General features: G+C 54.0%; 1 protein-coding gene across 1 annotated transcript in view; it reads left to right on the top strand.

Annotated features, from left to right (window-relative positions):
* Positions 1–18,319: 18,319 nt before the first annotated feature.
* The window catches only part of PDE6B (phosphodiesterase 6B), a gene marked incomplete at its 5' end in the record, with an annotated part of 53,241 nt that continues 47,627 nt past the window's right edge, over positions 18,320–23,933 (top strand). Inside the window, one exon of the mRNA XM_079154576.1 lies at positions 18,320–18,784. Coding sequence (XP_079010702.1) covers positions 18,320–18,784 — 465 coding nt within the window. The remainder of the gene's footprint in view (positions 18,785–23,933) is intronic.

Raw genomic sequence — 23,933 nt, 5'->3', positions numbered from 1 at the left:
GTGGGTCCTGCGCCTCCTGCAGCGTGACTTGCCAGAAAGCATGGATGGTGGTCCGGTCTCTGCAAGCGGAGTGTGGGTTTGGGGAGGGCCTTGTGCGAGCCAGCTTATATGAGGGTCGTGGCGCCCACGCGCTGAGCGAAGCTTCTGAGCCGACTCCTAGCGGTTATTGCGGTTTCCAGGGAAACGAGGTTTGCAGCCACCGCCGGTGGATGGAGCCACCTCTCCACTCCGAACGCGGGGATGGCGCAGCCTACTGGCCAGGCTTGAATAAAAAACTGCTGGCCGCTGCCTCCCTGGCTGGAGGGAGGGGCTGCATCCTTCAGGTGCAAGAGCGCAGGATGGGGTGGTGCAGAGAGAGCTCCTGTCGTCAGAGGCCCCTCAGAAGGCAGTCCTTCCCGTGGAGTTGCTCCCCTCTCTAGACACCTCCATCCCCCGCACCACCTCCCGGTTGCTTAAGCTCACCTGCCTTCTGCCCCCGTGTTTTGCACATGCGGTTCCCTCTTCCCTGTTTTCACTCCACGTCCTCACCTGCCGTCGCCGTCTCATTTCTCAGGTCTTAATAACCTCTGTTTTGTCCGGAGCCAAGGGCTTTTGAGACTTATTCACTCCTTGCTGTAGTCTGGGAGGCAAGTGCTGCATTATCTTCAGAGGGACTTCCCACGAATAGGGGCTGGTGGAGTCAGTGGCTCTTTCGGCCCCCTCCCTGCTCCACCCGTTTCCTTTCCGCACTTCCAAGTCTCTGGTAGGTGGCCCCCATGCTGCAGGATTTCCCTGTGGTCCAAATATGTCTTTCCCACCAGATTGGGGTTCAGCAAAGCCAGGGTCCTGTCCCATTGCCCCCTGCCAAACACGCTTCAAGTGCTCAGTTTCACCTGGTCTGCCCGGGATAAATGAGTGTGCAGGTGGGTCTGCCCCTGACAGTACATGGCTCCCGAGGGGTGCAGGGCCCCTGCATGCAGGGGAGGCATCACCTCGGTGTCAGGGTGGGGAGGAGGCTTGGAGGAGGAGCCTGCTGGGGCAGCAAAAGCAAAGGCCCCTGTGGAGCTCACAGAAAAGCTCCCCTGAGAACATAGGCAGTAGGTACCCCACTGAGGTGGGTCTTTGGGCTGAGACAAGAGTTCAGTTTTATCCTGAGGATGAGGACACCCTGTGTGGTTTTTTTAAAAATGTTTTTTACTATATTTTTATTAGTTGTTGATGAGCCTTTATTTATTTATTTGTATGTGGTGCTGAGAATTGAACCCAGTGCCTCACACATGCTAGGCAAGCGCTCTACCACTGAGCCTCAACCCTGTGTGTTTTGAGGAGTCCTGTCTGGAGCCTGGGGGCCTGGAGGGGTCCTTTCCCCTTTGCAGCATTACAGGTACTGCAGCCACAGGTTCCCCACATGCACAGTCCCTGCCAGGCTTGTGACAGAGGTCACATCTTCTCCAGTGGGGGACCCCAGGTAGGAGAAGATGGGGGGTCCTCATCCCAGACGTACAGAGCTTTCTTTCAGGGTGTCTGTCACAGTCATAGCAGCTCCTCAAACGCCTCTTACTCGCAGTGACCATCTCTACACTCGACCTCATTTCTGACACCTAAAACCAGGAGTAGAAACTGGAGCCAACCTGGCACAGTCTTAGCGCTGATTGGACTGCTTTCTGCAGCCTTCCCCAGCTAAGTCCCCTTCCTTCCCACCACCCTGTACCCTGCCACATCTTTCCCCAGAAGAGGGGACCCCACAGCAGCTGCAGCCAGCAGAGTGATTTGAGGGTCAGGGGTCAGGGAGGCACCCACTCTGGGGAGAAGCACCACAGTAGTGGGAGATGACTCTGCTCCAGGCTGCTGGGGGAGAGGAGATGTTACAATCACAGACTCAGCCCCACCAGCAAGTTCACACAGCCTCCTGAAGTTCTGGCAGGGCAGCCATCCCTGCCCCACTTGAAGACAAAGATCCGGAAGCTCAGGTGACATTCTTAAGACAATCATGTGTGATTACAACACAATAAGCATGTGATAACTAAAGAACATTTCTCCTATCACCTTTAAATCTTGTTTTGATCTTCACATATTCATTGCTATTTAAAATTCAATCTCCTATAGTGTTGACTTCAATTGATTTTTTCCTAATTTATTACTTTACTTTTAGTATTTGTATCCTTTTTTAACTGGCTGTCTTAGAAGATTGTGTTGCTATAATTGAATACTGCAGATTGGGAAATCTGTAAGAATAGAGGTTCACGGAGCTCATGATTCTGGAGCTGGGAAATGCAAGCACAAGGCCTGTTATGAGGCTCTTTCCTGCTGGGTTGTGGCATGTGGATGGCATCACAGGCAGGCAGAGCAAGAAGGCCACTCCAGGGCAGCCCATTACCCAGGGGTGGTCAGTGCAACAGAGCCCTTGCAGCTCCATCACCCCCTAGACTCCCTTAGTACATGTGTGGCTAACAGGGGGAGTATGTGTCCAGCACAAGAGTTCTGGAGGCGAGCAGTAAAACACAGCACTGAGTGCACAGCTGAACTCTTTCCCTACTGTGCCCACCCATTCTCCAGGAATGGTACTGTTGAGCTGCCACTCACAGTAGGGCAGCAGGCATCTCTGGGGAACTCCCACAGCTGGCAGATTGTCCAAGGGCTCTTGTGCTATCACAGTAGCAGGTGCTCAGAGGCAGCAATGCTCCAAGTTGAGATTCTAGGAGCCTTGGTCCTGTGGAATATGAGTAAATCTTCAGGGAGAAATCAACACAATGATTTATCAATGAGCACCTGTGCACCTGCACCCAGGGAGCAGAAGCCTGCAGGGCCTGAGCACACAGCTCCTTCGGGCTGTGCTTGCATTTGTTTGTGTCTGTCAGCAACACATGCATGGCTAACCCTCTGGCTGGGCTTGCCTATCTTTTGAACATTTACAAACAGCAGTACCATGTGACACCCTGCCCAGCACCCTGGTCGGCTTCATGTTTGTGCTGTCTCCCTGCGCTTGGTGTGTGCAGCTGTAGCTCACTCATTGCTGGCTGCAAGCCCATTGGTGAAATGCCACCATGTGCCTTTCTGCATCACTGGTGATGAACTTCTGCTTGCATCTGTCCAGGGCATTGTGAATAGGTTGTGAACCTCACCTGTGTGCCCTGAAGAACTTGGGCATGCATTTTTGGGTATGTGCCTAAGAAGGGAATTGCTGGATCATGAATAATACCTGCCTTTTTGTATTGAGATGCAGTTCATGTACAGTAGCAATCACCAGCTTTCGAGTGTGACTCTGTGAATCTGGACAGCTGTGCATATGCTTATGCCACTGACACTCCTCATGCAGTATTCCAACTTGCCATGCCCCTTCCCAGTCACACTGACCTCACTGTGGTCTGCAGCAGTGGTTTTACTATATGGTTTTGTACCAAAGACTCACACTGCAGGCTTCTTTCGCTTTCACAAATCTTTGGATTTGTCCATACTGTTGCAAGAAGTCATGGATCATTTGTTCATTGCTGAGTAAAGTTCTACCAAATATGCTAATCCATTCACACAATGATGGGCGTTTGGGTTTTCTCCTTTGGGTTATTATGCATACAGCTGCTGCTCAGGGGTGCTTAGTAGTGAAATTCAGGTATGAGTCTTATGAACATGCCCTCATTGCCCAAAGTATGTATTTAGAAATGGGATTGCTGGGTTGTTGTTACATGGAACTTTAGAGAGACTGTTTCCCAGGAAAGCAAAATCACTGCATTTCCCACACTGATGAATGAGTACCCCAGGCTCCACATCCTTAAAGGCTCAGCTGGGCAGCCTTCCTAATGATGCCAGTATGCGGGCATATAGTGGTAACTTGTGGTTTTAATTTGAATTTTTCTGATGACCAATGATCTTGAGCTTCTCATATATCTTCTTCAGAAAAGGGTCTTTTCAGATCTTTCATTGATTTTTTTTTAAAAATTGTATTATCTTTGTGGCACAGCATGGCATGCCTGTCACTCCAGCAACTTGGGAGTCTGAGGCAGAAGGATCACAAGTTTGAGGCCAGCCTGAGCAACTTAGCAAGAGCTTGTCTCAAAAATAAAAGAGCTGGAGATGTAGCTGTAGCTCAGTGGTAGAGCACCCCTGAGTTTAATCCCCAGTACCTCAGGGGAAAAAAAAGGTTTGTCTTGTTCTGTAGTGTGCTTTTATGATTTTCTATGCAAATTCAGTTTCCTTTAGGTTCTGCCACATAAGACTCAGTATTCTTCCTCTGTTCAGCAGGGCTGTGGTCTGATGCTCCTCCTCTGGGGTCCCGCCTGGTGCTCCTCCTCTGAGGTCCCGCCTGGTGCTCCTCCTCTGGGGTCCTGCCTGGTGCTCCTCCTCTGGGGTCCCGCTTGGTGCTCCTCCTCTGAGATTCCACCTGGTGCTCCTCCTCTGGGGTCCCGCCTGGTGCTCCAGCTCTGAGGTCCCGGGTCCCAGGCCTGCTGCTGCTGCTCTAACATTCTGCAGGTGCTTGCTAGCAGGTGTGTGGGGAAGAGGTGAGTCCTGCTTTCATTGATGGAGACCCTGCCTCTCTCTCTGCAGCCCATTGTATCACCTGTCCTCACTTTAGCATCCTTGAGCTTCCCTCCACCCACAACCTCAAATAAACAAAAAACAAACAAAATCCCCCCAAACAAAACTCCCCTTCTGCAAGGTCACTAGACAGGACAGTGCACTCAGGATGTCAAGGGAAATAAGTTGCCTTTCACAGGACATCTCCTGGGAAGATGGTCTTCCTGTGTGTCCCGCCATGCCTGGCTACCAGCCTCAGGAAGCCAGTGTCCCCTGCTCCAGTGGTTCCACTTCCTAGCCTATCCTCTCTTGTCCCCGCCCCATATCTGCACATCTGTCCTGCTCCTGCCCTGGTGGTCCTGGAGCAGCTTAGTTCTGACACCCAGTTCTCATCTTCCAGTGTGAGCACCTTTCATCGCGTCCAAATTCTCCTTTAAAAGTCGTAGGGGAATAAAAAAATTTAAATGGTTGCGGGCAGTGGCACAGGAGTGTCATCCCAACAACTTGGGAAGCGAAGCAGGAGGATGGCAAGTTCCAGGCCAGCCTCAGCAACCTCACAAGACTCTGTCTCAAAATAAAAAATGTTTTTAAAAGGCTTGGGATGTAAAAAAAAAAAAAAAAAAAAAAAAAGGCTTGGGATGTGACTCAGTGGTGGAATACCCCTGGGCTCGATCCCCAGTACCAAAAAAAAAGGAGATTTTTCTTTTCTGAATTCAGGTTCCAACTAAGGGATCCAGTTCACTCATTAGTTTCACTTTCTGCATAACAAATTATCACAGATTGATGGCTTAAAACAACACAACCTATCCCTACCATCTCCTGTGGGCTAGGAGACCAGGAAGGGAGCTGGGGTCTCTCTTGGCCTCACCATGCGAGGCCAAGGGCCAGCTAGAGTCCTGATTTCTTCTGGGACTATTACAATGCACATGATGGATTTCTAAAGCCTTCACTTTTTATTTTCCACACTGCTGTCATCTGTATTCCCGGCTTGCCCACCTCGGCCGCCTCTGACTTAGTGGGAACACAAAGCACGCTGCTCTGTCCCAGCTCCAAGCTCTGCAGCTCCATGTGGTGGTGTGAATGGCTGCAACAGCAGAATCTGCACCACAGGGACAGGTGTGTGCAAATCAGGCCTGGCTGTGCTGCTGGCTGGCTGACTTAGCCAAACATGGGAGCAGGCACAACGCAGACTTCAGCTCGAGTGGGTGGTGCCTCGGCCTCTGTGTCTAACAGCACAAGCACCAGGAAGCCCCAGCGGGCACAACCTGGGTGGCAAATGCCTGCAACCTCGCTTCCCTGGCTCCAGCACTTTGCCACCCGTCAGGAAGGGAGCAAGATCTCTGCTGAGTCAGACCACAATCAGGCCTTTATTCATCACTGCTGTTGATGATAGAGTTATAAAACAGAGTAGATCTTGCAAGAAATAGCAAGTCATGCTGAAGTTATAAAATGAAAGGAAAATAAATACTTCATTTCTAAACTTACATAAAAATGTCATTGAAAATTTTTATGTGAACTCTCAAGTAGTAGCATGAATTTTAGTAAGATAACATAGAATTAGCTGGGCATGGTGACACACACCTGAAATCCCAGTGGCTTTGTAGGCTGAGGCAGGAGGATCTCAGATGCAAAGCCAGCCTCAGCAAGTTAGTGAGCAACATAGTGAGACTCCGTCTCAAAATTTTAAAAAAAGGGCTGGGGATGTGACTCAGTGTTTAAGTACCCCTGGATTCAATCCCCAGTACCAAAAAAAAATATTATTTTTCATATCTTCATCCCCCAAATGCCAATAAAACAGTTATTTCTCATGGGTTTAAAAGTTGAAAACAAGCACAAAAGAACACGTGCCCTTGGCCACAGTTACTGCTTTAATAAAGAGGTGTCTATATAGTTTTTGTGAGATGGGCAAAGATGCTCTGGGTGTTGGGATGTAGTGGTAGCAAACAGTCTCAGTTCCTGCTGCCTGAGGTAGCTTCATGTGAAAGGCAACATCAGTCATAGCCACTGGAATAACTGCTTACAAACATAGTCCAACACATCAAACAGGATGCTCTTGGGAGGTATCTCCTGTGGGGCCAGCAGGTGCCCACGAGGCTCAGCCCTGGACCCTGTCTGTCTCATTGGCTCCCTTAGGGTCCCTCCAGGCTTTAAGAAACACCTGGATTCTGACAACTCCCAGACTAATACTGACTTTAAAACTGTCCCCAGAGCCTCAAGTAGTACTAGCCACCTGTCTGCATCTGCCCTGGAGGACACCCAGCCCCCAACTCAGTGAGGAGACTCACACCTCTATTCTGCCCTTACTGTGACAGAAGAAACTAGCTCGGACACTCCCACACGGGTGCAGACCTCCTTTACAAGACTCCTACATCTCGAGAGAAAAAGAGACTCAATCAGTGGATGGCTTCAAATGTAAGAGCTTCTGTGCAGCAAAGAACATAGGAACACGAGGAGAGAGCCCACGGAATGGGAGGACATCTTCGCCTGTTACTCTCCAACAGGGGATCAATATCCAGAATAGATAGAAAACTCAGAGCACTTACAACCGAAAATAAATGGGCAAAAGAACTAAACAGACACTTCTCAAAAGAATAAATACAGTCAATAAATATATGAAAAAATTGCTCAACATCCTGGCAATCAGGGAAATTTGAATCAAAACTTCACCAAGACTCCACCTCACTCCAACCAGAATGCCAAACATCAAGAATACAAACAATAATAAACACTTGCAAAGATGCAGGAGCGAAAGGAAAGCTCTTATCACACTGTGGGTGGGACTGTAGATCAACGTCATCACTGTGGAAATCAGCACTTCAGTGAAGACCAGGCATGGAACCACAGCACCACCCAGCCACACCACTCCTCGGTGCTTACCCTGAAGATCACAGCCATCCTCCTGTAGAGAATCGCGCACACCCATGTTTACAGAAGCACGATTCACGGTAGCCAAAGGATGGAACCAGCCTCCGAGTCCATCAGCAGACGAGTGGATGAATAAAACGTGGTATGATTAGAATACACTGTACATTAGAACGAAATCACATCATGTTCAGGAAAATGGATGGAACAAGATCATGTGAAGCCAAGTAAGCCAGACTCAGCAGGTCAAGGGGACACTGACCTCATTTACTCTCTTGTATGGGAACTGGAGAGGAAAAAGGGAAAGAAAGGTGGGGGGTCCTGTGACAATCAAGGGGAGATGGTAGAGGAGAGGGACGGGGGAGAGAGGCAGGAAGGAGAGGGAGGTGAGGGGCACAGAGTCCACCCGTCTGCGCTCTGTGCGGTGCCAGCGGCCACGTGAGCCCCTGTGTGATCAGTGTGCACCCATACCAGGCTTAAACAGCCTCGCCGTCAAAGCGAGACTTCAGAAGCATCCCCTGGGGTCTCCGGACTCCAGAACTGCCGCTGCTCCTGCATCACACTGGCCACAGCTGAGGGGTTTAGGCTACCTCATGGGGCAGGCCTGGGGGTGGGCGCCTCCTGTGCTCCGTTCTCCTGGGATCCAGCAACTCGCAGGCTGAGCACACTGAGGTCTCTCCCTGCCATATTCCAGTTGACCAGGAACCCTGCCCAACCCCTCCTGCTTCTCGTCCTCAGAGGGATGGTAGACAAGAAGCCCTCTTCCACCCAGCCCCCAGGACAGACAGGAGGAAGCCACCCAACACCTGTCTCGTCCACCAGCTCTGTGGACTCTGCACTGTCCTGGGGCTGGAAGGCAGGGGCATCTGACAGGTCCTGGCAGGCTGCCAGGAAGGACTGCAGGCTCATCAGGCAGTTTCAAGGCTACCCCTGGAAGGGGGCCAACCCGTCAGGTGCTCTGCCCAGACCCACCAGAATGGTCTTCTGCTCCCAGGAGTGTGCAAACAGACTCGGAAATACAGACAAGGCCACCAGTCCACCTTGCCCAGGCCTCAAGGTTGGCAAATCAGGGACCTTAGGACCAAGAGTCTGGTCACTCTCAAATCACAGAACCCTCCCTGTCTACCTGCTGAGCCAGCTCCTCCCTGCAGGGAGCTGAACTGCCTGCACCTGCATGGCTGGACCCTCCGTCCAGAGTGGCCACAGACTCTGTGCCCACACCAGCCAGCCCCAAGCCCATGACCTAGTGCCAGGTGTGAGTGTGACCAGGACATCTGGAACCTCAGGACCCCCACCCAAACAAGGCAGGTGGAGTCTGGGAGCAAGACATGATGTGCACCCCAGTACAGCTGCAGACCAGGGCAGCAGAGCAGGCCAGCCATGTGGATAGGCTCCAGTGCATCTCCAGGCCCTGTGGCCAGGCCAGCACCTCACAGGATGAGCCACTGCACTCACTGAAGAATAGGATTGACCAGAGAAGTGTGAGATGTCCCTCTCATTGGGGCCTCAGCAAGAGCACCCTTCTGGCCCCAGGGACATGGAGTTCTGGGCTCTCTCCGAAGTCCCACCCACTGGTTAGTGAAGATCCCCCTATTTCTCCTCTGACTGCTGTTCCTGACAGTACAGAACTCCATCGGGGGAGGAGGCCACACCTGGGCAGGTGATGCTGCCCTCTGCTACACTGGAGCAGCCCGGCACCACAGCCCCAAAGCACAGCCATACCCGCTACTCCACCTCCCAGGCACTCAGCAGCCTCCCCGACCTGGGCCACCTGGTGCAGCAGTGTGGGGCTAGGTACCTGGTCTGGAACTTGTTTCTGCCTGTGTGGCCTCAAGAGGGTCCTCAAAATTCCCGTGTCCATGTCCTCACTTGTTAAGAACAAGTGTCTGCCTAACCATCTCCTTACACCTGCCAACCTGCAAAGTCAGAAGTTAGACACCTCCAGAGGCACAGCTCTGCATAGGCAGATGTGAGTCCAGTGGAGATGAATCCTCGGAGTGGTGCTCAGGATGTTCACAGGAGCTTTGTCTGTGGCAGGAAGATGAGAGGAAACCGGAAGCAATTGCCCTGGGGTGGTTCTCCTCTCCAGCAGGGTCCAGGGGCCCTTCCCTCAGAACCACTGAAAAGCTGGCAGACACAGCAAACCATGGCTCTCAGATGCTGGGCATGAGGCAGAGACCCGGTCAGCCCTAGAATTAGGGGACAAGAGTAGGGAGCCCGCTGTCCTCGGGCAACCACCCTGAGAGAGTCCCAGGCTGCGGAGCAAGAGAGGAGCTCAGTCAGTGCAGGAGACAGAGCTGAGCTCAGGGGGCTGCATTAAATCTGTACAGATGTGTTTATTATTAATTACTTCAATATAGCTGGAAAAAATGGCAGAGCCTCACTGTGAAATATTATACAGCAGTATGATATCAATATCAACAGGGCTGTATCAATATCAACAGGGCTGGATCTTGCAGGCAGCTCCAGATGGAGAAAGTGGAATCCAAGTGACTCGACCACTTGCACACAAGTATGTTGCAGTCGTGACACTCCACACATATGACACTCACCATGAGCTGGGTGTGGCTCCTAGTGTTCGTATACATTAACGTATCTAATCTTCCCATCAGGCCGCTAAGGTTCATTAGGTTTTTGCACAAGAAGAAACTGAAGCACGTAGAGGTTGGCTCATGTTCCCAGAGTTCCACAGTTGACTTCACTCTCTCCTGTGAACAAAGGCATGCATACAAAGCAACACACATGATAAAAGGGCAAGATACCAACTGTGACAGGGTGGTGGACGAGTGGGTGGTGGACGAGTGGGTGGTGGACGAGTGGTACATGGATGATGGAAGGAAGAAGGAAGCCAGGAAGATGGATGAAGGATGAATGGATGAAGGGTGGCTGGGTGGATGAAGGATGGCTGGGTGGATGGAAAGATGGCTGGGCTGGGTGGATGAAAGATGGCTGGGTGGATGGATGAAGGATGGCTGGGTGGATGGATGAAGGATGGTTGGGTGGATGGAAAGATGGCTGGGTGGATGAAAGATGGCTGGGGGGATGGATGAAAGATGGCTGGGTGGATGGATGAAAGATGGCTGGGTGGATGGAAAGATGGCTGGGTGGATGGATGAAGGATGGCTGGGTGGATGGAAAGATGGCTGGGTGGATGGATGAAGGATGGCTGGGTGGATGGATGAAAGATGGCTGGGTGGATGGAAAGATGGCTGGGTGGATGGATGAAGGATGGCTGGGTGGATGGAAAGATGGCTGGGTGAATGGATGAAGGATGGCTGGGTGGATGGAAAGATGGCTGGGTGGATGGATGAAGGATGGCTGGGTGGATGGATGAAGGATGGCTGGGTGGATGGAAAGATGGCTGGGTGGATGGATGAAGGATGGCTGGGTGGATGGAAAGATGGCTGGGTGGATGGATGAAAGATGGCTGGGTGGATGGATGAAGGATGGATGAAGGATGGCTGGGTGGCTACATGGGTAGATAGAAGAATGAATGCATAGATAGATACGTAGATGGAGAGGTGATGGACGGATGGTGGACGGATGATGGTAGATGGATGGACAGATAAAATTAGATAAGAGAGTGCCACTGCATGGATGAAAGATGATAGCATCTCAGGAAACGGGGACAAGATTGACCACACCCTCTAAGTCAGGGGTTAAAGAAGTCCGCCAGGAGCCACATGCCACACAGTAAGCACGCTCAGCTGGGTGTGGCTCACAACCACCAGAGTCATCCCCCTGGCTCTCCCCACACTTCAAGTCAGGATGACGGTGGTGGGACCCTGGCTGTGGGAACAACCCCCTCCGAACCTGAGGCTTCTATGGGTGAGGAAGCAGGACAAGCTGGACCCTGCCGTTGAAAGGGGCTTTCTTGCTTCCTCTACCGGCCAGCTGCCTGAGGCCAGCTGTGGTGGGGCTCAGTCCTCACAGGAGTCAGTGCTGCTCTGAGCATCCCACTCTGGCCGCCCGGCCCTGGGCCACTCACTCTAGCTGCAGTTCTCTTCACAGGAGCTGCTTCTCTGATAAGCTTTCAGAATGTTGCTCCTGGCCTGTGGGTTTGTGACTGTCCCTGCAGGTTTCTGTCTCTGTCCTCATTAGTCACATGTCTCCTCTGGGTGGGGAACAAGCTCTTCGTGCTTCTTCACCAAAGAATTCATTTGTCTCTTCATGCCCAGCTCCCTGGATTTCCCAGGCCTGTGGCTTGACCTGGGCTTGGGACCTATCGATTCCTGGCCAGGCGGAGGAGAGGAATGACAGAGAACCTGGTCCTCGAGTGGTCAGTTCCTGACATTAGCTTTGTCAGTGCTTCACCCAAATCCTGCCACAGCAGATATGTTGGATATTCACTAGGACCTGGCCTTATCAAAGTCCATACTTTCCCAAGTGACTCGGATCAGGGAATGATGGCCTCCACCAGCTCTGACAGCTCAGAGCCAGTTGCCGTGCCCTGGGGCCAGGTCTGGCATCGGCCCCACATGGGACTTTCCCGCTGGAAGGCAGCCTTTCCCTCTGAGATCAGATGCTATCCCCCAGATGGGCAGCTGAGCCAGGCCCCAGCCTCAGATGCAGGCTGCATGCCACTGGGCCTGCCTGTTCTCACCCCACAGCACCTGCTTCCTGTGGACAAGCCCAGGCCGCTCTAACAAGGCTTTCCCAGCAAAGACAGGCACGTCCCTGAACGTACCCCTCCCTATCACAGCATGAGGGCAGCCTTGGAGATGCAGCTGGAGGCACTGGAGGTCTGTGCTGAGGTGGGGAGAGAGCTGGGCCTGGCCCCCCAGCACTGGCTCTACAGACAGGTCCTGCCTGGAGCAGCCCCCAGCACCGACCAGGGTCCACGTCCACCCATACCCACTTCATGCCAACTTGCTGAGGCTGAGCACCATCACAGGGCCCAGCAGGCCCACTTCAGAGTGGGAGGGGCACAGCCCAGAGAGAGGTGGCACCTCCAGACAAAACAGCTTCACATACCCTGCCAGAGCCACAGCATCGCCCAGGGACAGCACCTCCCCCACCACAGGGGTGCCTAGGAGAGGCTGATGGTGGCTCCTCACCATGGAGCCACAGACTGAAGGGATCAGCCAAGCAAGCAATAGAACCATCACAAGATCAGTAACAAGTCAGCAGCAACTTCATCCACTGGCCAGCAAGCCTCAGCTTTCATGCGTGGATGTGCTCGGCTACCAAAAAGGGGTACTCTGAAAGTGCACCTCCCCCTCCCCCCAACCCCTCCACTCTCAGCTCTGCCTGGCCGTCCTCTCCACTGGCTGGCTGGACAGTGTCTGTCTGCAGCGCCTCTCCCACTGGACTCTGCAGGACACACAGACATGCCTGCTGTGACTGCGGCGCTCTCCCAGGGCTGTCCCGAGGTCCACTCACAGCTGATGCTCAAAGGCAGCTGTATCCTGGGCCCCTCCTGTTCTGTCACTGCAGCTCAGCCCTGGACAGGGTCTCTGCCCACCCTCCTCCTTGGCTGCTTTGTCAGGGCCATGACGTCACTACGCAAGCCCTGCCTTTCATCTGTCAGAGTTTTTCTGACTTCCTCTTCACATTTTATCAGCTCTGGGCTTCTGGCTTTGAGCCTTTCCCCTCTTTTAACTAATGGGATTCTCTCATGGGCCCTCCAGCCTGTCATCCCTCTCCTGATTTCTGGTGAGATAAATATTGTCCAAATAAGAAGCGTGTTATGGTTAAGATCTGAGGTGTCCCAGGAAAGTTCATGTGTGAGACAATGCAAGAAAGCTTAGAGGTGAAATGATTGGGTGGAGAGAGTTTTTACCTACTCAGTGCATTAATCCTTGACATGGATGAACTGGGTGGTAATTTTAGGCAGGTGGGAGTGGCTGGAGGAGGAGGGTCCCTGGGGGTGTGTCTTTGGGCTTCATATTTCATTCTTGATAAGTGGAGCTTCTCTCTCTATATATATCTGCTTCTTGGTGCCTTGTCCTGAGCTGCCTTCCTCCACTACACCCTCCCACCATGATGTTCTGCTTCACCTGGGCCCAGAGCAATGGAGTCTGCCATCTATGAACTGAGCCTCTGAAACCATGAGTCCCAAATAAACATCTCCTTCTCTAACTGTTCTTGTCAGGTCTTTCGCTCACAGCGGCAAAAAGCTGGTTTAAAACAAAGGGGCGGGGCTGGGGTTGTGGCTCAGTGGTAGAGCACTTGCCTCGCATGTGTGAGGCACTGGGTTCCATCCTCAGCACCACATAAAATGAATAAATAAAATAAAGGTATTGTGTTCATTTACAACTAGAAAAAAAATTTTAAGGTGGGGAAAACCCTTTCTTCTCTATGGCTGAGAAAGCAGAGGCAATTCTGTGGTCACAATGTTACTCCAGGTCTCACAGACACCCAAGTTCCCTGACGTGGTTCACAGGAGCTAGAAAGCGGAGGCGTGGCCACACGAGCCACAGCCCGTCCACATCCGCAGCTGCTGGCCTGCACTAGCCTGAGCCCGTGAAGCCTAGGGAAAAGCGGGCAGATCCACACAGCCACCAAGCCAGGCCTTCTGCTGGTCCTGGTTCCTGAGGGTCAGCCACGGCCTGCTTGCCAGGCGTGAGACTCTATCCCAGCTCCTGGCCCAGCACCTCCTCACTCTGGCCAGGTCTCAGCCACATGGGCTACACATGTGAGGGGCACCTACCCTGAGGGGTGGTGCCATGCCCACCCCACCCTCCTAATGCCTCCTCAGACTCCAGCTGCCACAGAGCAGACCAACCCTCAGGGATGACTGCGGGGCATCTCCTGTCTGCCTGGGCAGAGGGTGCAGTGAAGGTTCTGCAAAGGACTCTTGCCCCATTGGATGATGGGCCCAGGTCTTCTGTGGATGGGCAAGGAGTTCCAGCTCCGTGGAACCTAACAGGAAACAAACGGTTGGAGGGTCCCCTGGGGAGGTCAAGGAGCCCAGCAACCCCTTGAAGAAAATGCAGGCACTGATCTGGGGAGCAGCCCGCCCTGCCCCAATTGCTCTGGGAGCAGCCCAAGTTCCGCATGGGTGGATGGGGACCCTGCCTCTCAGGGAATGAGTGTTCTGCCCAGCCCTGCGTCCCCAACACAAGATGTCCTAGCCAGTGGGTACTCACCCGGCTGCCACAGTCTGGGTGAGGAGCAAAACTCGTGCCACTACCGCTGGCCAGAGCCCTACCACCACTCCTTGCTGGGCTGACCTTCCCTGTCCCTGGCAAAGGCCCTTGAGTCCTTCATTGTGGGACCAGGTTTGGAGCTCTGCATCTGCACACCGTGGTGACATGGGCTCTTCTCCTGAGTCTGACCTTGCACCCCAGCCTCCCATCAGCAAGCCCCTCCAGCCAACCACTGCACTATACGGGTGTCCCAGCCCCACAGCCACCACACCTGTGCTCCTCCCCTGGAGAGCGGCTCTGCGAAGTCCTCCTGAGCAGACAGAGACGGCCCAGGACCACAGCTGGAGGTGGGCAGGGAGGGGCCAGGGGCCAGGGGCCACCCTCCCTTGCCCTCAGGGCCCTCTGGCCAGACCGACCTGCCCCGGCAGGCGCCCTGGGAAGCTCCAGACCCAGTAGAGCTGCCTTCCTCTGCCCGCGGATGTGATGGAACCCGAGGGCGAGCTCCAGGGCCCTCCATGTCACGGCCCTTCTCCTGGCTGCCAGGTTGGATTCTCAGACACACCGCCCTGGAGCACACGCGCCTTCTCCTCAGTGGGCAGGACAGCCCTGGTGCACACTCACCCTCTCCACCGTGGGCATGACTGCCCTGGTGCACACTCACCCTCTCCACAGTGGGCATGACAGCCCTGGTGCACACTCACCCTCTCCACAGTGGGCACAACTGCACTGGTTCACAGTTGCACACTCACCCTCTCCACAGTGGGCATGACTGCCCTGGTGCACACTCGCCCTCTCCACAGTGGGAATGACAGCCCTGGTGCACACTCACCCTCTCCACAGTGGGCACGACTGCACTGGTTCACAGTTGCACACTCACCCTCTCCACAGTGGGCACGACTGCACTGGTGCACACTAAACCTCTCCACAGTGGGCATGACAGCCCTGGTGCACACTCACCCTCTCCACAGTGGGCACGACTGCCCTGGTTCACAGTTGCACACTCACCCTCTCCACAGTGGGCACGACTGCACTGGTGCACACTAAACCTCTCCACAGTGGGCATGACAGCCCTGGTGCACACTCACCCTCTCCACAGTGGGCACGACTGCCCTGGTGCACACGCGCCCTCCCACAGTGGGGCACAAGAAGCCAGAGTCTTCCTCAGCATGCCTCAATAGTTCCTCACAGGTGTATCTCTCTGACTTCATCACATTCACCCCAATCAGGGGCTGGGCATCTCCACAGGTGTGTGGGAAGTGAGGCGGGAAGGAGCAGAGTGAGTGGAGTGTACCCAGGCAGCAGCTTTCAGCCTGCAGCCTGGGAAGCTGGGCATTCACCATCCTCCGTGGTCAGGGGCATGGGGCCCTCCAGGGCATGTGGTTGCCCCGGCACTCTGGACCCATACACCTGTGAGCTCTGTGGGCTCCAGGGCAGGCAAACAGTGCAGGTGCCACACGGGAGGCTGGAGGCTGGAGGGGCACAGCAGTTAGGGCGAGGGGCCTGCTGGGCTCCTAGCAAGGCCATGCTGCCAGCTCTGCCCTCAGCACAGGTCTCCTCCACCACCTGCAGTCATGCACCGCAGGGTGAGCCCATCCCACAGATGGGCAGCCCCACTCCTGCAGGACGGGGCAAGGGTGGGCCGAGGAGGGGCAGAACAGCACTGAGCAGAGTGAGGGGGTGAATTTGGGGGACGTGGAATCAGACCAGGGTCCTGAGGAAGTGGGATGAAGCTGAGTTGTGACAGGGGGCAAGGGTAGGTAAACGGAAAAACCAGGAGCTGAGGTCCAGGAGCATCTCCCTAAAGCCTGGCCACTGCACCTTCTGCATCTCCCTTGCGTGGGGGCTGCTTGGTCTCCAGTACTGAGAGCTGGAGCCGAAAGGCCTGGTCAGTTCCAAGAGGATCCCAGACTGAATGCAAAGCAGACCACCCACAGCCCTGGCCCAGCCCCAGCACTGCAGCCCTGCCCACAGCACCACCCCATCCCATGCCCCATTCCCCCAGGCCCAACCCAAACTCACTATTTTTAGGAAAAAGGGGAGACCTCCCCACGAATACCACCAAACGAAGCAGATGTGTGACTAAGTGGAGGCAGAGACTTTCCAGCACTGGGCAAGCCGCGCAGCCAGCTGGGCTCATTGTGAACAGGCAGTTATGCCATCAGGTCAGCTTCTGCAGTGCCAGGCAGCCACAGGGCAGCACAGAGCCTGGAGAAGCTTCCCTGAGCAGAATCTTGTCTTCACCCGCAGTGCCTGGGGTGTGAGAACCACACAGACCGTGGGAAGTACAGTGGCATGTAGAAGAGACCCATGCACCGTGCAGAGCGACCCCACTGCAAAGCGGGCGAGTAGCTCAGCTTGTAGAGTGCTTGCCAAGAGTGTGCATGGGCCTGGGTTCGAATCCCCAGCGCCTCGGAAGAAAGCAAAAAGAGAGACCCCAGCACGGCCCAGCTGGAGACCCAGGCTGTGACTCGGTCCTTACCTAGGAGGAGACCCAGACACCTACCATGAAAACATCTGTTTGCACCTTCAGAAACAGGACCAGGGGCCCTGGGCTGTCCACGTCACAGAGCTGCTCCTGCCCCGGCTCTTACCGTACATGGGCATTCGTGTGTTTGAACACACATGCACACCCATGCTAAGCATGCCCAGCATGTCAGCTCCTTTGTGTTAAGTGAGAAGGGCCTGCTAGCTGTAGGAGAGCCAGGCAGAGCAGCACTGTTTTGTTTGTTTGTTTGTTTGTTTGTTTTGCTATATACCCAGCCACTTACCCAAACTTTCTTATCATCATATCATGATTCACACAGAAGCTAATATCTGCATGACACCAGCCAGGGCAAATGGTCGAAGCCCTTATCCTGTTGTCTTGGCCTGCTGAACTCCATTTGAAACAGGGACACAATGTATCAGGTTTCCTTCTCTGTACAGTACATGGGACCCGCCCCACAGCTGTGGATCAATGCAAGGAGAGGATCCAGCTACACAAATAAAGGGCGTCAAAAGCTAAGAAATCATGTCCTATGTTCAACACCACCACTGGACCTGGCTGGGCCAATACTCAGTGCCCAATCAGAGCCCTACTGGGTTGCCTTGCCTTACCCTTGAGGCCAGGGAGAATCTGGTCCAGGAGCTCAGCACAGTCCCTCGGGGAGCAGGTGGGCACAGAGCCTGTCAGCCTGTGACACCAAAGAGGAAAGTCCTGGGCTTGCAACCAGGCAGCTGCTCAGGTCCTCCTGCCATTGACAGCCATGAGGCTGCAGAGCAACATCACCCCAAAGCTGGTGTCCCCACAGCAGGTCCAGGAGAGAGATGAGGCAGGGTAGCCAACCTAGACAACTTCTAACTAAGGGTGCTGGGGTGTTCTCTCTGGAGACCCACATCTGTCCCACTCCCAGCCCTGGCTAACGCCCTCCCCCAGGCATGGCTAGCCCAACCACCCTCTCCCTTGCCTCAAGCGGGCTGCACCTCCTGGATGCAAGGCCAGTGCCCTCTGCCTCCCAGCAAATCTGAGCACAGTTGGGGCTCTCAGGAGGATGCGAGATTGTCTGTCAGACCAACCAAATCCCCACAGCTCCCTAGTCAGGAGCCTGGTGTTCATGGGATTATTGCCTGGGGGCCGCAGGCCTGCCCTCAGTCACCCACGCCCTCTGAAAGAGTCAGGAGCCCCCATGACTCCCCAGTGCCTGTTCTGGGGGATGATTTTTCCAGGAGAAGAGGGACAACTCCAGGTCCGAGGGTGATGGGGGCAGCTCCCTCTGTGGATGTGAGTCAGCTGTCCCCCCGGCTCCCTAATCATCATTAAGAAAGACTTTGCTGACAAAGGTGTTTGCAGAGTCCATGAGCCCAGCAGTGGCGGCGCTCAGGGGACGGCAGCAGACACCATGAGCCTCGGAGAGGAGCAGGTGCGCAGCTTCCTGGCCAGGAACCCTGACTTTGCCCACCGGTACTTTGAGAAGCAGCTGAGCCCTGAGAATGTGGCTGCCTGTGAGGACGGGCGCCTGGAGGGCTGCGGCAGCCTGCGCGAGCTGTGCCAGGTAGGCGAGAGCATTGCACTCTTCGAGTTGGTGCAGGACATGCAGGAGAGCGTCAGCATGGAGCGCGTGGTCTTCAAGCTGCTGCGGCGCCTCTGCGCCATCCTGCAGGCTGACCGCTGCAGCCTCTTCATGTACCGCCAGCGCAACGGCGTGGCTGAGCTGGCCACACGGCTCTTCAGCGTGCAGCCAGGCAGTGTTCTAGAGGACTGCCTGATACCCCCTGACTCTGAGATCGTCTTCCCGTTGGACATCGGGGTTGTGGGCCACGTGGCTCAGACCAAGAAGATGGTGAACGTGCCGGATGTGACCCAGGTGAGCACCCCCACTGCAGGTACCCATGCAGGTCCTAGCCTCCAGTCCTGGACGGTGCTTGCTTGACCCGTCCATCCCCCACCCCCTGGCTCCCAGTCACACTGTGCCCAGCCTCCGGCCTTGCCTCACAGGAGCTGGCCACTTGCACTCTCAGTAAGAAGCGGTTCAGGGCGGCTCCCACCACGCCCCCCAATGGAGTTTCCTGCACTTCCATGCAAAGGTCCTGGAAGGCCCTGCAAGTGGGAGTTGTTGACCAGGCCTGGGGCTAGACAGGTCTGGCTGAGACCTCCACAGGGTTCTAAAAGCCAGGCCACCCCCCACCTGCCCCCTGGTGCATGGACTGGGAGAGTGGACCGAGAGGCCCTGAAGTTTTCAGGAGGCAACTTCAGGCCCATCTTGAGGGAGCACTGGTCAGCAGGGGTGTGGATCCCTGCTCTGAAATGGTCAAGATGGCAGCCCTGCAGGGGTTAGACCCAGGGCCGGTGCAGAGGCCAGCAGGAAGAGAAGCCCCAGGCTCCCGGCCCAGGCAGAAGCAGAAGCAACGTGACCCCACAGAACCCCATGCTGTTGTTGGGTGGGGAAGAATCAAGTCCAACGCCAGCAAGGGAACAATGAGATTCAAGGCTCAGACGGAAGGAGGAGGCTTGGAGAAGGAATCCCACTAGGGCTGTCCACTCCCCAGGGGCAGCTGCCGCCCCTGTTCCTGGACCCAGGAAAGGAACAGGCAGTCGCAATCCTCTTACACTTATCTGCTATAAACGGCAGCACCCACCGACCTGGATTTGGTAATCTCCAGGATTAGCTTGGTCCTCACTTCCTTTTTAAAAAGTGGGTCAACCATGAGTCAGATGGACTGTCAGGAGCATGAATCACCAGGAAAGCAAGGGATGCGATGGCTGGGGGCCCGTGGTGGGACACTGACCACCTTCCTCTCCATCCCCTTTCCCCCTTCCCTTCCCCTTTTCCCTTCCCCCATCCCTTCAAAGTACAGGCAGATCCTGAGCACAGGAGACTGAGCGCTCAGCGTAGGGTAGGATGGGACAGCAGACTGTGAGAAAACGGCTCCCTGAGCCACAAGTCCATCCTTCTGCCACCAATGGTGTCAGACTCCAGGGGTCGGACTGGGGTTGGGATGGCCCTGCTCCCCCACAGCCTGCCCTGCATGTGGATGTGTGGAGGGAGCAGCGGCTGGGGCTCTGCTCACATGCTAGCTGAGGGGTGCGCAAAGCCAGGACCTGTAGGGCTGCCCAGAGGGACAGGGCCTGAGCCCATGGCCCTCGGCTCCATCTACTCCAGACCCAGGGCTGCCTGCAGGGAGATCACGATTGCCCCCAGGAGACAGATCCTGAGACCCAGGTGGCAGGCCCCACCAGGACTCAGGCCAGGCCCAGTGTTCCTGGAGCACAACACTGGACAGGGTCTCAAACCTCACGGCCACGGGCCTAAGAGCCCACAATCCCAGAAGGAGGAAGCAGGGCCTCCCTCACCCTGACTCATCAGGATCCAGCCACACAGCATGGCCCATGGCCTGCCCACCATCCCCTGGACAAGACTTGCTCAAGGAGGAGATCAAGCTGCAAGAACAGCACTGGCTGAGAGGCCACCAGAGGAGGACCAAGAGGCACACTCCAGGAAGTCCAGGCCAGGCAAAGGTTTCTAAAGACCAAGAGGGAGGATTCTTGATGTGCTCACCTCAGAGACCCTTGGTCCCCAGGTCTAGGCAGCAGCTGCTCAGCGTGGTGGAGGTGTCTACAGCTTGTTTGAATCATGGCAGCCTAGGAGGCACTAGGAAGAGCCACATACAGAGATCTGTGCACATAGTGCCGGGGTGGTCATCATGGGCTATTTGTGGAATGGGAGGATCTTCTCTGGAAAGCCCTGGAGAAGGTGTTCATCTAAGAGAAAAGGCATGAGCCTCCCCTTCCTACTCCCCAAATCCAATTCCATCTGAGTCTCCCCCATTGAACAAGGTCATTCTCCAAAGCTGTTGCTGTTCAACTCAACTGACTTGTAGGCAGGTTCTACGTGTCCCTGGGTGCCGGGCAGACCTGTCCCAGCTGGTTGGTTAGGTCCCACCTGAGAGGAAAGTAATTAGCAGCTGGAAAACTGCATCGGAACCCTGTAGCCACATTGGAGCAACATAGAAATCATAAAGAACAGCCCCAGGTGGAGCCCATCTGCATGCTGTCGCCAGGCATGGCCTTGGGGGCCGGGCATCATCTCAGTGCCAGGCCAACATAATTCTGTTGGGAGTTGTACTTCTTCAAAGACCTGGCAGACAGCAGGTACAATTTTACAAGGAAATACACAAAATAATGGGAATACGATAACCTTGATTTTCTAACACTTCTGAACCATGGACCTTGACTTGAAGGTGACCAGGACATACACCCACATGGGGATCTAGCAAAACCCACGGCAGCGAGAGCCTGTGTTCTGGTTCTGTGGGGTTGACCCCAGTTTCCCTGGAGGGTTTCCCTGGAGCATGGCATGTAAGAGTCTGGGCACATTTTATCACTTAAGCAATAGACAGGTGCAGCAGGCTACCACTTCATGTCCGAGTCCTGTGTTCTGAGAGAGGAAAGTGTTTTGTACGAGGATATCAGTATCACTTTGAACAGAAGAGTGACATTGCAAAGTTATCCACTGGGTGGACTAGAGGGGCCTCTTAGGTCAGAGTTTCAAGTTGGCTGTGAGGTTGTGACTAGCTACCGTTGTGAGGGCACCAAATGGATAAGAGGCCTGAAGGAAGGAGGAGGGAAGAGTCTCCCTGTGGCACCTGTGCGTCTGGCTGTGTGCCAGCAGGCTCTGCAGCACATCAGGCGCACACCTGGGTCGGCTCAGGTGCTCCCAGCTCAGGGGCCTTAGGAAACAGCAGTCTCTGATCTTAGTTAGATAGTTGTAGTTAGATGTTACTAGAGAAAGCTGGAAGAATTTAGATCCAGTCTGATCCACAGGTAGATAATTTTAAAGAAAAAGGAACAACAAAGCTATTAAATAATAACAGGTGCATTAAGTTTTTCTTGAGAAACAGAGTTTTTCAAAAGTCACACTGATTCTTACCAAAGATAACCTTTTTAATTTGCAAACGAGTTTGGTTTTATCAGATTCGACTTTCTTGTTCATATACATGCAGTGAGGAAAGCGCCCTGCCGTGCACCGCTCTAGGGTCTAGAGATCAGGGAGGCCAGAGAATCAAGTGGAGGTGGACACCCAGCCGGCCTGCAGGGCTCCAGGGCTTGGGAGTGGAAAGCTATCACCACCCCAAGGGGCATTGTAGCCAGGCCTCCCACCCTCCAGCTGTGGGGAGAACAGTCCCACCGAAACTCTGCACACAGCCATACCGCTGGTTTTTAATTTTGGAGGAATTTAGCGGGGAGGGGAGAAGTAAATGCTGCTGCCATTCTTTACAGAAGTATGTTTACCAACCTGCAGCAACTCTAGAGAGCTCAAGAGAAAGTCTCCTCAAATCTAGGAAACAAGAACATTCAGGTAAAAAGCAACACTGTTTCAAACACAAGACATAAAATCCCAGATTCCAGCTGCCCTACAGTCCTCTGAATTAGTTCCCCTGACTGTCTGGGGGCCTAGCGAACAGTTGGCCAATTGGCGTTAGCTTCTTGAGTTCTGGGAATTCCACACTGTCCACTGATCTTAAGGCTATTGGAAATCTATATTCAGGTGTATCCATTAGAGTCCTTTTAGTGCATCTGACAGTAAAAGTTTTTGTAGAAGAATCAAAGCTGGGGCGAGACAGAGCAGCCACGATGGGAATCCAAGCAGGAGGGCCAGGCTGGCTCCTGGTCACCGGGCCTCTCAGGGCACGGTCATTCTGGCAGTGTCTCACTGGGACCAACACCTGTTCACGAATTCCACGCCGTCTTCGGAACACTGCACCGGCACACATCCCAGCAACCACACGTAGAGGAGTCAGGCATACACCCAGCTTACAGCCCGCCCAGCTCAGCCCCCATCTCTACCAGATGAGCAGAGTCCTCTGAGGTCCTTCAGAGCTGCACTAGAAAGCCTCAAGGATAGTTTTGGGTGAAAAAGACTTGATTTAGAACCTTTTTCCTGAGGAAGTCCATCAAAGCTGTCAGGGCTTTTAAAACATCCGTTCAAAGCACGATCACATCTCATGGAGGAAAAGTCATTAACCAGAGTGACAATTAGGAGTCAGAAAAAGCAAAGCAGAAAAACAACTCTCTTGAGGCTCAGTTTCCCTAAGTAATGGGAAAAACCAACAAAGACTCAAAACACAATAAATCGTCTCACAAAACACAAGGTATTTGTTCCCTGGGCCAGTTATGACAAAGTAGAGAGAATCCCCCCGCCGTGGTGGCCCCTGGGTCCCTGCTCGGGTGGCCAGGAATCCACCCCCATGGAGCAGCACTTGAGTTCGATCAGACACCAGAGAGCATTCGACTTGTGCGTACACCTTGTTACAGGGAACACCAAGCAAGAGAGCCAGCATCTGGCATGGGACTTGCCACAGACCTGCTCAGACGCATCGAAGGGTGCCAAGAGAAAAGCCTTGCCACCCTGGGAGACAAGCAGAGCTCCATCTTGGCACAACGGCAGAGGTGGAACGGGGAGAAGAGCAGAGATGTCACAGGAGTGGACTGGAGGCCCAGAGAGCCTCTGCCTCCGCGAGTCACATGCAGACGGCAAGACAGAAGAGCCGCAGCCCCGGACAGCTGGATTTAAAGAAGCACTCGAGAGCTGAACCTCCAGACCTCTTGCAAACTCTTACTGAGCAGATCAATACTCTAAGAAAACTGGTTCTGTCTCAGCAGAGTGGACTCGATTCTGGCTTTATGCCAGAATCTGGATCGTGTATCATGCTGGGTTTTCAGAGACCTGCCAACAATTTTAGCAACTTGACCACACAGAAATCTCTTTTGCAACCTCTGTTAGCTCTAAGTTCATTCTTTCTCATACAAGAAGTCATTTTCCTTTTGTGCCCTTTACAGTGTTTGTGTGTGTGTGTAAATCAGGGTATTTAACTCTTGGTGACTTAATTTTCACTGAACAAACCCAGGAAGCAAGTCATTTCAAACTGCCTGCACACACTGACAGTTCACCAGATTTCATGATTCCTAGAAATACGTCTCCTCAGACAGCAACTGAGAATGCAGTGTTGCCAGCT

The sequence above is a fragment of the Sciurus vulgaris genome, assembly GCF_902686455.1.
Source record: "Sciurus vulgaris genome assembly, chromosome: 9".
NCBI classification, from domain to species: domain Eukaryota; kingdom Metazoa; phylum Chordata; class Mammalia; order Rodentia; family Sciuridae; genus Sciurus; species Sciurus vulgaris.
The sequence above is the reverse complement of the archived record's forward strand: the minus strand, read 5'-3'. Positions and strand labels throughout refer to the sequence as shown.